This window comes from Quercus suber, unplaced genomic scaffold (genome assembly GCF_002906115.3).
Source record: "Quercus suber isolate HL8 unplaced genomic scaffold, Cork oak 2.0 scaffold_107, whole genome shotgun sequence".
Taxonomy (NCBI): Eukaryota; Viridiplantae; Streptophyta; class Magnoliopsida; order Fagales; family Fagaceae; genus Quercus; species Quercus suber.
In genome coordinates this window covers 443944-456228 of record NW_027069572.1, presented here as the reverse complement: position 1 = coordinate 456228, position 12285 = coordinate 443944, and the positions used below count along the sequence as shown (strand labels likewise).

The following is a 12285-nucleotide window of genomic DNA, read 5'->3' as shown; positions in this document are numbered from 1 at the left end:
TAAGATATCAGTAATATGAATTATATTATATAATTAATTAAATAATAAGAAAAAAAGAAAAAGTGGACTTTATGAGAAATTCGGCGAAATAGAGTCATGCTTTCTCACACAGTCACACTCACATGATTGATGGTGGACTCCACCAAAGACTTGAGGACCCGCACATGAATCCATAGGAGACAGTCACACACTTCACAGTTCACACTACACACTCTTTCCACACTTTGAATATTTGTAATTTACTAGTATTATTTATAAATATGTAACGTTATCTCTTAATTTTTATAAATAGATAATTGTTCCACGTTTCTTAAGAGTTAAGAGAGTCTTTTGAGTGGAATTTGTGATGTATTTTTGTGTTAAAAATTCTATTTTCTCTCTCCAACGATTAGGGTGGACAAAATTTGACTCTAAAATGTACAAAGATATGATAATTAGTTGAGTATGTAAAAACTTATACAAAGATTGGTATCTTCAAGTTATTGCTTGCTGTAGCTTAATGGCATGTATGTTATGAAGAAATTACAAAAGATGAAAAAGTGAGAGTGAAAAATTAAGAATGTTTGTTATGTGTATTTGAACATTTTTGTTATCCAAGTATTTTATTATGACGTTTGAAAGGTGGATTTTTAGCAATTATAAATTTCGCACAAAAAACTCTAGCAAATGAGATAAATTTTAATAAGTACATGTTTATTTTTATTGAGGCATTTCAAGTGTGTAAAAATTTTCTAGAGTCTTAATATTTTTCTAAATAAACTCGTTCCCATCTCCAAGTTAGCAAGTACAAATTACTAAGTTATCTCACCTTATTTATCTCCTCCTTTTCTGATTCTTGAGGCAGCCTTGGATTAAAGACGTATTGGGTAAAGGCGGTTACAGTTTAGTTGAAGTTAAAAACTACATCATTGATATTTTGGGTAATGTGCTTAAAGATATTTGATTTTGTTTTAGTAAGGATGTCTTATTTGGGAAAAATAATGATTAATAAAAATCCATTAGAAACATAGGCTCTATGTCTATGATAATAGAATATGTTTTATGTTGTTGGGAGAATTTTGGATCACTAGCATTCTAATAAAGCTATTTGGATGTTTTTATTAGAGCACTAACAATTTAAAAACTCATCATATGAATGTCAATGATATATATATATATATATATTTAAGAATGGTTAGCTACGGACTAAATAAAGAGATATATAAGTTAATGCCTAATGCACTCTGACTCTCTGGACCTTGATTAAGTTTGGGATGTAATAGGAGTGAGAAGTAAATCTTATTATCAGAGACATTTTTTTATCATTTACAATGTTAATGGTTATATGCTTTGCACTTGTTTATTAAAGTTAACCTCCAAATGAAGGATGGTGTTGTTACTTCTTATTGGTGATTTTTGCCAAAATTGAGGGATATTAAATTGCATAATTAGGTGTGCAAAGTGCAAGTAGTGCCAAATGTTATAGTTGATTTATGCAAGTAGCCCCATAGTTTTTATACCACTATAATCAAGAAGTACAAATTCTTTGTTGTCTTTTTATATTTCACTTTATCTTTTGTCAATTATGGTATGTTGTATGTGATTTGATTTGATTTTTTTTTTATTCTTTTTAAACTTTAGTTATTTTATAAGAAAAATCATATAAATATATGGCAAATTGTGATTGTTGAAATATAAAGAAAAACATTAAAAAAAAATGGAACAAATAATCTATAGATTTCATTAACGGCTAGTTTGGATGGAGGGAGAGTAGACTGAGCCAAATAATAAAAAAGGGATATTACATTATTACATTATTACATGTAATTGATAAATATAAAAAGGGCATTACGGGTATCAAAATTTTATCAAATTCTATTTTATTTGGTTCCAGAGAGAAAAGAAAAAAAAGAAAAGAAAATGTTTTTCTCTCAACCATTTCATTCAATAGTCTTTTCCATTTCTCTTGAACTCTCAAAGGAAAAGGATTCTTATACCATAATTTATAAAAATATTCAATCTTTCACATTGTAATCTCATTCAGTAGCTTTAAGGTATATATATTTTTTTTTTCCTTTCATTTTTTTTTTTTTTTAAAATCCTTTATTTAATGTATGATTTTAATTAAATTGTTCTTTCAACCAACAAAATACTAGTTCGGTAGTTCCAACAAAAGGGAGGTGTACTGGGACATGAATACTCAAGAATCCATAAAAAAGACCCAAACGAAACCCCACAGAACAGTAGTTCATTATCAGCTGGATAAGAACTAAATTCTGCGTTGATGATTAATTCAAAAACTGTTTTTGATGGCATTCCAAAGGGACCAAAACACAATGAGCTGGTATCCTTTAATGAAAGACTCATTAGATGACAATCACTCTTCCACGCACAAAGTCTTCAGATACTTCTACATTTCACTGTTTTCATCAAGATCTAAGCAATACAATACGCTAATACAGGCAATATAAAAAAGATATGTTGATTCTAGAAACAGAAACTCGGAACCCATCAAGGCCAAAATAAAATTAAAACAAAAAGAAAAAGAAAAAAAAACAATGACAGCCCAAGAAACTGCCTGCTTGCCACGTAATAAAACAGCTACAGAATGTAAAAATAGTTCAAAGGGATTAACCAGAAAGAGGTGTAATAGGATGGCTTCAATGACTACTGTGATCAAATATTGTCATCTTGTGGACCAGTAGAATTGGTCTCCGGCCTGACTGTTTCATCACCTCTCCTGCTGCTGGTGTCATCGACATCCAGTACATCATCCATCATGTCATCCTCCCCTACAATGACAGCCCAAGAAACTGCCTGCTTGCCACGTAATAAAACAGCTACAGAATGTAAAAATAGTTCAAAGGGATTAACCAGAAAGAGGTGTAATAGGATGGCTTCAATGACTACTGTGATCAAATATTGTCATCTTGTGGACCAGTAGAATTGGTCTCCGGCCTGACTGTTTCATCACCTCTCCTGCTGCTGGTGTCATCGACATCCAGTACATCATCCATCATGTCATCCTCCCCAACATTGATATCTTCCACATCATCCTCCTCCTCTTCTTCATTGTTTCCACCAGGGATCTTTCTTTTCTTGGGACCATGCTCTAGCCTATGTGTGTCCAATTCTTTGTCCATTGTTTCTTGTAAGTTCAACATATCATTATTTGTTTTCCTTGCTTTCCTTGCATTTTGCCATCTTTCCAACTCCTTTTCAACATTGGCAACAGACTGCTCCTGGATCTGTTTCTGATATTCCGACAGTTCCTCCCTCCTGGCAGTTTTCCACTCTTGAAATGTCTGGATATACAGTTTTGTACAAGTTGAATGGTCAAGTGCAAAATATTTCATATGAATCTATATCTAACAAATATTAGTAACAGTTCTAACTCTAATTATTCCATCACCCTTCCCAACAGCTTTGGCATCTAGTGAAGCCATTATTTTACATCAAAAATGTCAATTCAGTGTTGGTAAATCGTCAAAAGCGCACTTAATACACAAACCTCTCAAGCCTAGGTGCAAAGCATAGAACACAAGCACATGCTTGATTAAAGTACAGCGCATATTTTTCAAATATAGTGTTAGTTTGGATAGCAACGTGTTTGTGTTTGTGCTAGTGGCTGCGTTTTTTGTGTGGGTCTTGTGCACTGTTCACAGGACCCGCAAGTATGGATTTCAACAAATTTTTCTTTAAAATTGGGTCCTATGGCACTATTCTCATATTTAAAAGTTATTTTGCTACGGTGTTTTTAGTTTTTCGCAATAAGTGGTATCCAAACAGACCCTTAATGTATAATAACCTCTAAAAGTGTCAAGCGCACTTAAGCACATAGACTTCTAGAGCCTAGGTGCAAAGTGTAGAGCACAAGCACAAGCATGATTAAAGTGCATATTTTTCATATATAGTTTATAATAATCTCTAATAGCAAGATTCATAACACATAATAAAAAATTTAATAAACACAAAATAGAATTTTGATTCGCCTATTTGCTCAAATGAATTGTGCAATTACACAGTTGATTAGTTCAAATTATACAAATGTGATATCAATTTCTTAAAATTTTTATACAGTAAATTTGAAAACAAGTATCAATTGACAATACAATAATAATCTAGTCATATAATGTTTAAATATAACATTTTATCTAATTTTCTTATGATTATATAAATATAAACTGTAATAGCTATGGTCATAATGAAACATACAGTTTGATAAAAAAAAATATATCTAAAAGGTAAAGACCAAAAAGCACATAAATTATCCCTGTTTCTCTCTTTTGATTAATAAACCAAAAAAAAAAAGGTTCATGTAGAGTATATTACTACACCTTAAAGAAGAGTTTTTGTATAATAAATAAATGGTCCCTGTTATTTCCTTCAAGATCGAGCCATAGGTTTTAATTATTCATATTTTTTTAGCAAAAAAATAAAATAAAAAAGGCATGATGCTTTGAGCTAGTTTTGCTTCAGCCAAGTGAAGTGCTTAGAACTTGGGGCTTTGAGCTTGAATGTTTGGAAGGATGGTGATGGGGAGAGGAGAGAGGGACTGTGACCAGAAATTTAGTATATTCCAGCCACCAGGACTCTACTCTTCTCTCATTTCCCTCCCTCCCCAATTTTTCTTAATACTTCCCACCCTCTTCCCTCGCCTCATTTCTCTCTGATTTGAGTCAAATTAGTCTCACATCTTCATCAGCTGCTTGGGCATCAAGGCATCACAATAGTGTGAGCAAGCTAACTCCCCTCTCCCTCCCTTCTCTCATCAGCTTTCAGGCTGCCCTCCTCACCCTCTACACCTCCGAGACTCAGTCCTGCAATGGCAAGCCCAACACCCTCAGCTGAGGTTTAGTCGCTGCCTCTCTCCATAAGGTTGATTGGCTTTGCATGGATGGCAATGCGACTGCTTAGTCAGAGGTGAGCTTTGGCAGGATTCATTTGATTGTTCAGTCAACAATAGTTGGGAACTTTCCCAACCTAACATGCTTGGGGTTGAGTGGCAGGTTGACCCTAATTAGACCAAACTTGACCCACGAACACCCCCCACATAGTTGCATGAGAGAAGTGGATTGATTAACAAGAAGAGACAGATAACTATGATGAGGAACCCTAGTTGAGGTAACTATACAAACATATGGGGGTTATTATTATAGGTATAAAATTTGGACCAATTTGGGTACCGCTAGGGTCTCAACAAAAACCGACCCCATACATGATTGGGTTTTAATAATTGTTTCCTAAAATTGCCAATGGGTCTTGGGCCTCTTGCCTCAAATGGTCCTCCCTAATGCTGAATAGATGATATATTGGTGCAGGTTTAAACTACAGTCAAGATGCTAAGTGTAAACCATCAACTCCCTTTTCAAAACTTTTAGTTTCTTATGAAATATCAGGGAAAGATAATCAGCTTTAATTCAAAAGATTGGCCAATTTCTTAATATTCCTCCAGGAAAACTCCATATTATCAGAGAAGTGCAACAGAGGACTCACCTGTTCTTTACGCTGCTGGACCACAGTTTCGTCTTCTTCTAGAGGTTTTTTGGGTAAATAATATATTGGAGGTTCTGTCTTGGTCCTGAAAAAAAAAAAATCCTGCAACCAATCAGCAACCAGTAAAATATGGGCCATTAATTAACTGTGTAATTCTACCTAAAGCCCTGCAATGAAGCAGGAACCATCCACTGATCAAAATGCTTCATCATTACAATCCACATGAACAGAAACTTATCTTTGTCTCAATAAAATTCTATGGACAGTTGGACCAAAATTAAACATAACCTGCAGTAGAAATAGAGTACAGAAAGATTTCATTAGAAATAGCCTACTAGGGCTCTCAATTGTCAAGGATGGTCACATGCTAAAAAAATTTTGCAATAAAAAGAGTGCATGATAAATTAATATCTGAAGAAAATTTACCTTATAAAATTGCAAAGTTTTTTATGGTGGTCACTCCACTGAAGAAACAGCAATTCCAACTTTTTTTCTTCTGTCTTCGCAACTACACGTGCTCTGAGAGTCTGAACAAAATAAAAGCACAAGAATAAGATATTGAGTAAGGATCATAATAAAAGATCACCTTTGAAGCTTCAATAGGTGTAAATAGGTGTAAACACAAAGTTATAATAAACAACAAACCAGATCTCTCCTCCTTTTTTCGGCAATTTGCTCACGCTCTTGTTGCCTCAGCTTCTCGCTTTCTTCACGTGCTCGTTGCTCAGCCTGAATAATATTCAGGGAATTTATGTATCATAAAACAATTTCATTGTTAAACTTAAGATGAAAACCATCCAATACAATCATAACTGATTTCCTCATTCATGGCATGGTTATTACAGTTCACCTAAAATACTTGTTTCTCAGTTGACATTAATCAATATATTAAATACACTCACTTTTTGTAGAGAGTTTGACCTTCGCATGTAAGCCTCTGTTCCTGACAGCTGCATATCTTCTTTCCTGAATTTCTGGAACACAATTTCACGCAAACAGTAAATATATGAACAACTATAAATTTATGAAGACAAACAACAGGATATTCAATTGAAAATATGATGCACATATGACTGCTCATGAAAACAAATTTCAGGAGAAGAACCACTATAACATTGTTTCAGATATCACCATTGGGAAAGAATTTCCAATCAAACCAGTTTGAAAGAACTTCCTCTAAACTACTAGGTGGAAACTTAGAACATCAATTTGTGATTTTCATCACAAAATCCATTTATGACCTATTTAATAACCAAGTGAATTTTAATTGTGTCATGTGATTAAAAGCACACATGGATAGCCTTTAGAATTGCCACCTAAAGGCTTGGAAAAAGTTCCTTCAAACCAAGCTTATTTTAGTGTTTTTTTTCCCCTCATAAGTAATAAATTATATTAAAATAGCGGATAAGGGGTGCAATCCTACTTCCTGTGTACTGGTGTGCTGTTGTCATTTTCTTTGAAGAAATTTTTTAACTGACACTATAGTTTTTTTTTAATTTTTTTTTTTAATAATAATAAAGAGAGAGATATAACATAGACAGCCTACATTTTTTTTTTTTAGGTGTCCACACCTCTTTGAACGCTTGGCTATTTCCTTGAGTGTGAGTAGTCCCTGTCCCCCACACACACATCAGGTAATTACAAGGAGATATCCCTTGCAAGTAACGCCAAGATGTTGGGTAGGAGTTTTTAACCTAGGACCTCATGGATCTCATAAGACCTTTAGAACCACTGGACTAACTCCTTAGGGTTATTGGTTGCCTACATTGCTAACAAAGCCTTAATACATATATTTTGATCTAATACAAGTCTAAGATAAACTTTTTTAGCAGATACCGTGGTGACTACCATCATATCATGGCGTGATAAGATCTCCTAAACCTACCTATATAAAAAAATCTCCTACACGTCCAGCTCAAGACTTTAAGTCCAACTTTGAATGCTTTAATTCAAGAATCAAAATCATTTTAGGATTGATTTACCATCCATCTATTTTGCCTCTCATCAAACAGCACGCTTTAGTCCATATTAAGGATAACTTTTTGAACATTGTGTAAACAAGGTTTAAATGCCCATATTAGAGAGTATTACAGATAAATTCAATGCCAAATACATGACCAACTTTTAAAAATACAATTTCAAGTCCTCCATTTGAAAATACTCACTTTAGTCATAACTCACTTCCTTCACAAATTATAACCCCTTAGGAAAAAGTGAACCATAGATGTTTATATTATTGACTTGTGGTGGTTGTATCTCCTAAAAAATTCATTAATAAAAGGAAAAAAAAATTCTCTGTCCTTCAAATATAGCACATTGTCTACTTTCATCCCTAAAAAAATAAAATGTCACCTCTTTTGTCCTTTTGTCTACTTTCATTAAATTTTTTGTCAGCATGTCTAAACAAATGCATATTTTATGGACAAAAATAGAAACTAAACTACATCTTAGGGACAAAAATGATATAGTTTAGGTTCTAATTTTGTACCTGAAATATCATCCATGTTTTGCTTTTGTTCCTTAAACTTATCAGGGAGGATGAAAACATGAAATGTAGAACATTTTTAATTTTCAAGGACAAGAATGAAACTTAGTAAGTTTTAAGGATGAAAACAGAACCTGGGCTATATTATATAGGCAAAAAGAATATTTTTAGCCTTCATAAAATATCAGATTGTCAAATAAAGAGGAATTCAAATGGTTTTGATAACCCTAGTTATCAAATTCAGATACAAAATTCATTTCATTAAGTCTTAAACCACTGTATCATTCTGTACATATTGTCAACTCTCAACTCCTCTAAAAGGGCTTAAGTTTATTTTGGCCAGCCCAAGTATCCCAAAGAATATAAAATTTCCCTCAACAAAGCACTAACTACCAGCATCCTTATTATATTATATTCACTGATTTTATTTTTCTTGTTTTGATAATTTTTAGCCCCAGGGGAGCCCATGTATCCCAAAGAATATTAAAATTTCCCTCAACAAAGCACTAAGCTACTAACCACCAGTGTCCTTACAGCTACTTGGCACATCCACCGCTTCTAAGCCCAATTTTATTATGCAGTATATGATTTATATATTGATAATCTAGTGCAAATTTGACTCTTCTCCTCTAATAAGATATACTTCAAAAAAGGGGTCCTTGTCCAATGACTTAGAAATCATTCCCACCATTTTTTTTTTTTACAACATATGTACTTCTCCAGTTACAGCAACAAAGTCAATTATTTTTGTCCTCAACAAAACTTCATTAAGATAACAACAGTTTCAATCATATACAAATGTTTAAGAAAACACGGAAGAATTTATCATGAAGTAAACTAGGAAGTTTAAATACAATTTAAAGACCATGATAATAGTAACTATAAGTCAATAAATTTCAGCCTGTAGTTTGAACTAACAACTTCTAATTATCAATATAATTAATGTCCCAATTTCTATTGAAAATCAAGCAGCTGTCATACACATACCTCTAAAGTCCCCAAAAGCTGCCCCAGCATTCTTTTGTTCCTATTAACCAACCTTGGATCCTCATTTTTTGGCAATACCCTCGGAACATGCTCTGTCATTGGAGCTTCAGAATCCTAGCAATTGAAAAAAAATATATATATATATGAAAGAATTAAGACTTAGAGCTCCAAACCATCCCTCCTCAAGAAGATAAAAGAATATGAAATTTACAGTCTTTGCTGCTCTTAGGTTTCCATCCCTTCTAGACCAGCCACTCTGCTGCAAATTCAATGGCTTTCTGTCGATCTGATTAGCAGTGCCAGCTCCAGCAGTTTCCTCCCTAGTTGAATCTTTACTCTTCACATTCTCTGCTACTTCTACATCCTCACCGGCCTCTCCATCCTCCAGCTTCATTTGCAAATCAGCAAAAGTTCAATTAAGCACTATCTGGACAATTATTTTTTGGTCTTCCACAACATATTTCAAAATGGACAAATAATACATATAAATATCCACAATTTAACCCCCCAAAAAACCATAATACCTAAGACTTTTTTCTACAATTCTGATATGCCATGGATTACAAGTATTTATACAAGTGCAAGACTCCTAACCAATTACGCCTATAGCGATTACAAAAACCACAAACCACTCTTCTTGATTACAAAAGTTACACATATAGTACACGTTTGGACTCATTACACATATACATGTGGTCTAATTGGGCAACATTTTCAACTTAACCAAATGTTACCAAACTTGCCATTTTGTTTATTTGACTCATTTATCATCAAACCAAAGACAACATAACAAAACATCATAACTTCAAATTGTCACTTTCCTAAATTCTCATCAACGAAACAGAGGGTGTTTTGTTTTGTTTGTTACCTTGACAACCGCGGACGAAAGTCGGCGCTTGGCTGGAGGTTGATCATCGGAGTCAGTCCTATCAGCCTGAAACCCAAATAAATTATTAAAACAAATAAAAAATAAAGTTCCTTCCAAATTTTTTTTTTTTCTGTGGAAACAAACAGGGAATACATACGGGTCGAAGGAAACCACGCTGACGAGGTCCGTTGGCGGCGAGGTTGCGAGGGCCGGTGCCGGAAAAGCCTCCCCTGCGGAGTCCACGAGGATCTCGAAGACGCTCCGTTATCTGATTTTTTTTTTAAGTTAAAACAGAGAATGAGAGAGAGAGAGAGAGAGAGAGAGAGAGAGAGGCAAGCATAGAGAGTTTTTGAAAGAGAGAGAGAGAGAAGAGACCTGGCGCTGTTGGCGTAGGAGCTCATCGATCTCTCTTCGGAGCTCCTCCTCTGATTTTTCCGCTGCCGCTGCTGTGCTCCCCATTGGGGCTCGAATTCGATTGAAGAAGAAGAAGAAGAAGGAGGAGGTGATGCTCTAATAGTGGGTTTCACTCTCACAAAGAAATAAAACCCTCACAAGTTATGCCGTACTGTGTGCGGCCCCCAGTCTCTCAAGTGGGTATGGACTTTGGACTTCGGAGGAGTTTGGACTTTGGACTTTTGGAGATTTTTAGATTTCGGTTTAATTACACTATTGCACTTTATCGCCAAACCCAATATATGAATAAGTTTTTGTTAGATTTTAGTTAGATTTTTGTTATAAATAGAGTTCGAATCCTTCTTTATCATCAAACTCAAGATACTAGTTTATAATCAGATCTCTTATTTGAGAGACAAAAAGCTTTATAATTGAAACCTTCAATATATAAGAGAATTTAGCAAAGAGCCTTTAACTTAGCCTAGCATTTTCAATCAAAATGTAAAAGGTTCAAATCGCTCCTAACTTATTGAAATTATCAAATTATAAATATATATATATATATATTTATTTATTTATTTATAAAGAGAATTTAATGCTATGTTTGTTTGGATAGAAAATATTTTTTGAATACATTTTTCAAGTTTTACAACATTTAGTAGAATTGAAATATAAAATAAAGAAAAAGATCAATGAAAAACTATGCATTTTATGAGAAATGTTTTTTGCATTGTCACAAATAGAAAATATTTTCTAAAAGCTTAAATATACATAACCATAAAAAAGAAAGAATTTGTCTCACAACCCTTGGGTCTCTCAATCATGCTTTGTTGAAATTGCGATTCCAATAGTATGATTGTACAATCCTACTTACCGTAAATGACTAGGATCATTTGCAAGATCACAATAAAAAAAGAATCACATGTAAGATTGCACCATGGTAAAAAGAATCACATGTAAGATTGCACCATGGTAATATATATTACCATAGAATAATCTCTACAATAGAGAATGAAACCAAAAAAATAATTTTCAATGGTTTCTCTAAATCACAAAATATTTTTTGCTCATAAGTAGCTCATTAAGTCTGATGGACTATTGTACATTAGAAATTGGATTTTTTTGATTAAAAAATTACAGCAACTACTATTATATCAATTATTTCTCTTTTTTCTTGATTTCTTTTTTCTCTTATACTATTGTATCAGCTAATATTTAAATGAGATAGAGAAAGATTAGAAAATCTGTTGGAAAGTGTATTTGAAAAAGTAGGTAGGTAAAAGGTAAATGTAACTGTTCACTCTTCAAATAGTTCAAAAATTTAGAGAATCTAGTAGAGATACTCTAAAGGTTTGACATTTTATTTTTTATTGTTTTGGTAAAATATAAAAACTAATAATTAACATGGTAACCAAAGAGTAGTTAACAATGATTCAAGTTAATTAAATTAGTTAGGCTTAAGGAGATATTTTCCTTCTTCTTCTTCTTTTTTTACCTAACTTTTCAAGTAATGTGATTATGGCCGCCTTGTTTGGAAGCATGGTTGCATCCCAATGTAGCCCTAACTAAACACAGGCTTGGGAGGATGTCGCTAATTATTTCGGCTAGGTCAAAAAAATGGAAGTTGCCACCTATTTTAGGTCCAAGAATTGATCTTGAACCATGTGCAAAGGTGTAATGAACTAGAACTTGAGTATGAAGTTAAGGTACGAACTTGGGAAGGTGTTAAGCACCTTTAAATCCAGTTGGTCGAGTTGGCTAGCCTTCACTTACATACCTCCTAGCAACTATATTCTGATAAGGACCCTTAAGGGGTCTTTCCCAATCATATAAAATTTGTAAAGTAACAACACACACAAGATTCAATCAAAATTTTAAATTAAAAGACCATAGAACCTAGAACTCATTCAATCTTAAACATGTACAAGATTCAAAAAACCTAGGCATGTTTCTAATAATTTACACCCCCTAAGCATGTTACTAACATGTTATTGAAAAATAGAAAATTAATTAAAACAACATACAAATCATAGAACACTCAAAATTTGGGTTTTTGGATGAACCTACATTCACATGA

General features: G+C 33.4%; 1 protein-coding gene across 1 annotated transcript; it reads right to left on the bottom strand.

The window, feature by feature from the left end:
- Positions 1-2702: 2702 nt before the first annotated feature.
- On the bottom strand, positions 2703-10409 carry LOC112031773 (uncharacterized). Its single transcript, XM_065775237.1, has 10 exons — positions 10191-10409; positions 9973-10083; positions 9816-9881; positions 9159-9335; positions 8948-9061; positions 6378-6449; positions 6121-6204; positions 5902-6002; positions 5476-5560; positions 2703-3284 (listed from the first exon to the last, which is right to left on the bottom strand). Exons 1-10 carry the CDS (start codon positions 10272-10274, stop codon positions 2895-2897), a joined length of 1284 nt encoding a protein of 427 aa, XP_065631309.1. The 5' UTR covers positions 10275-10409; the 3' UTR covers positions 2703-2894.
- Positions 10410-12285: the final 1876 nt, after the last annotated feature.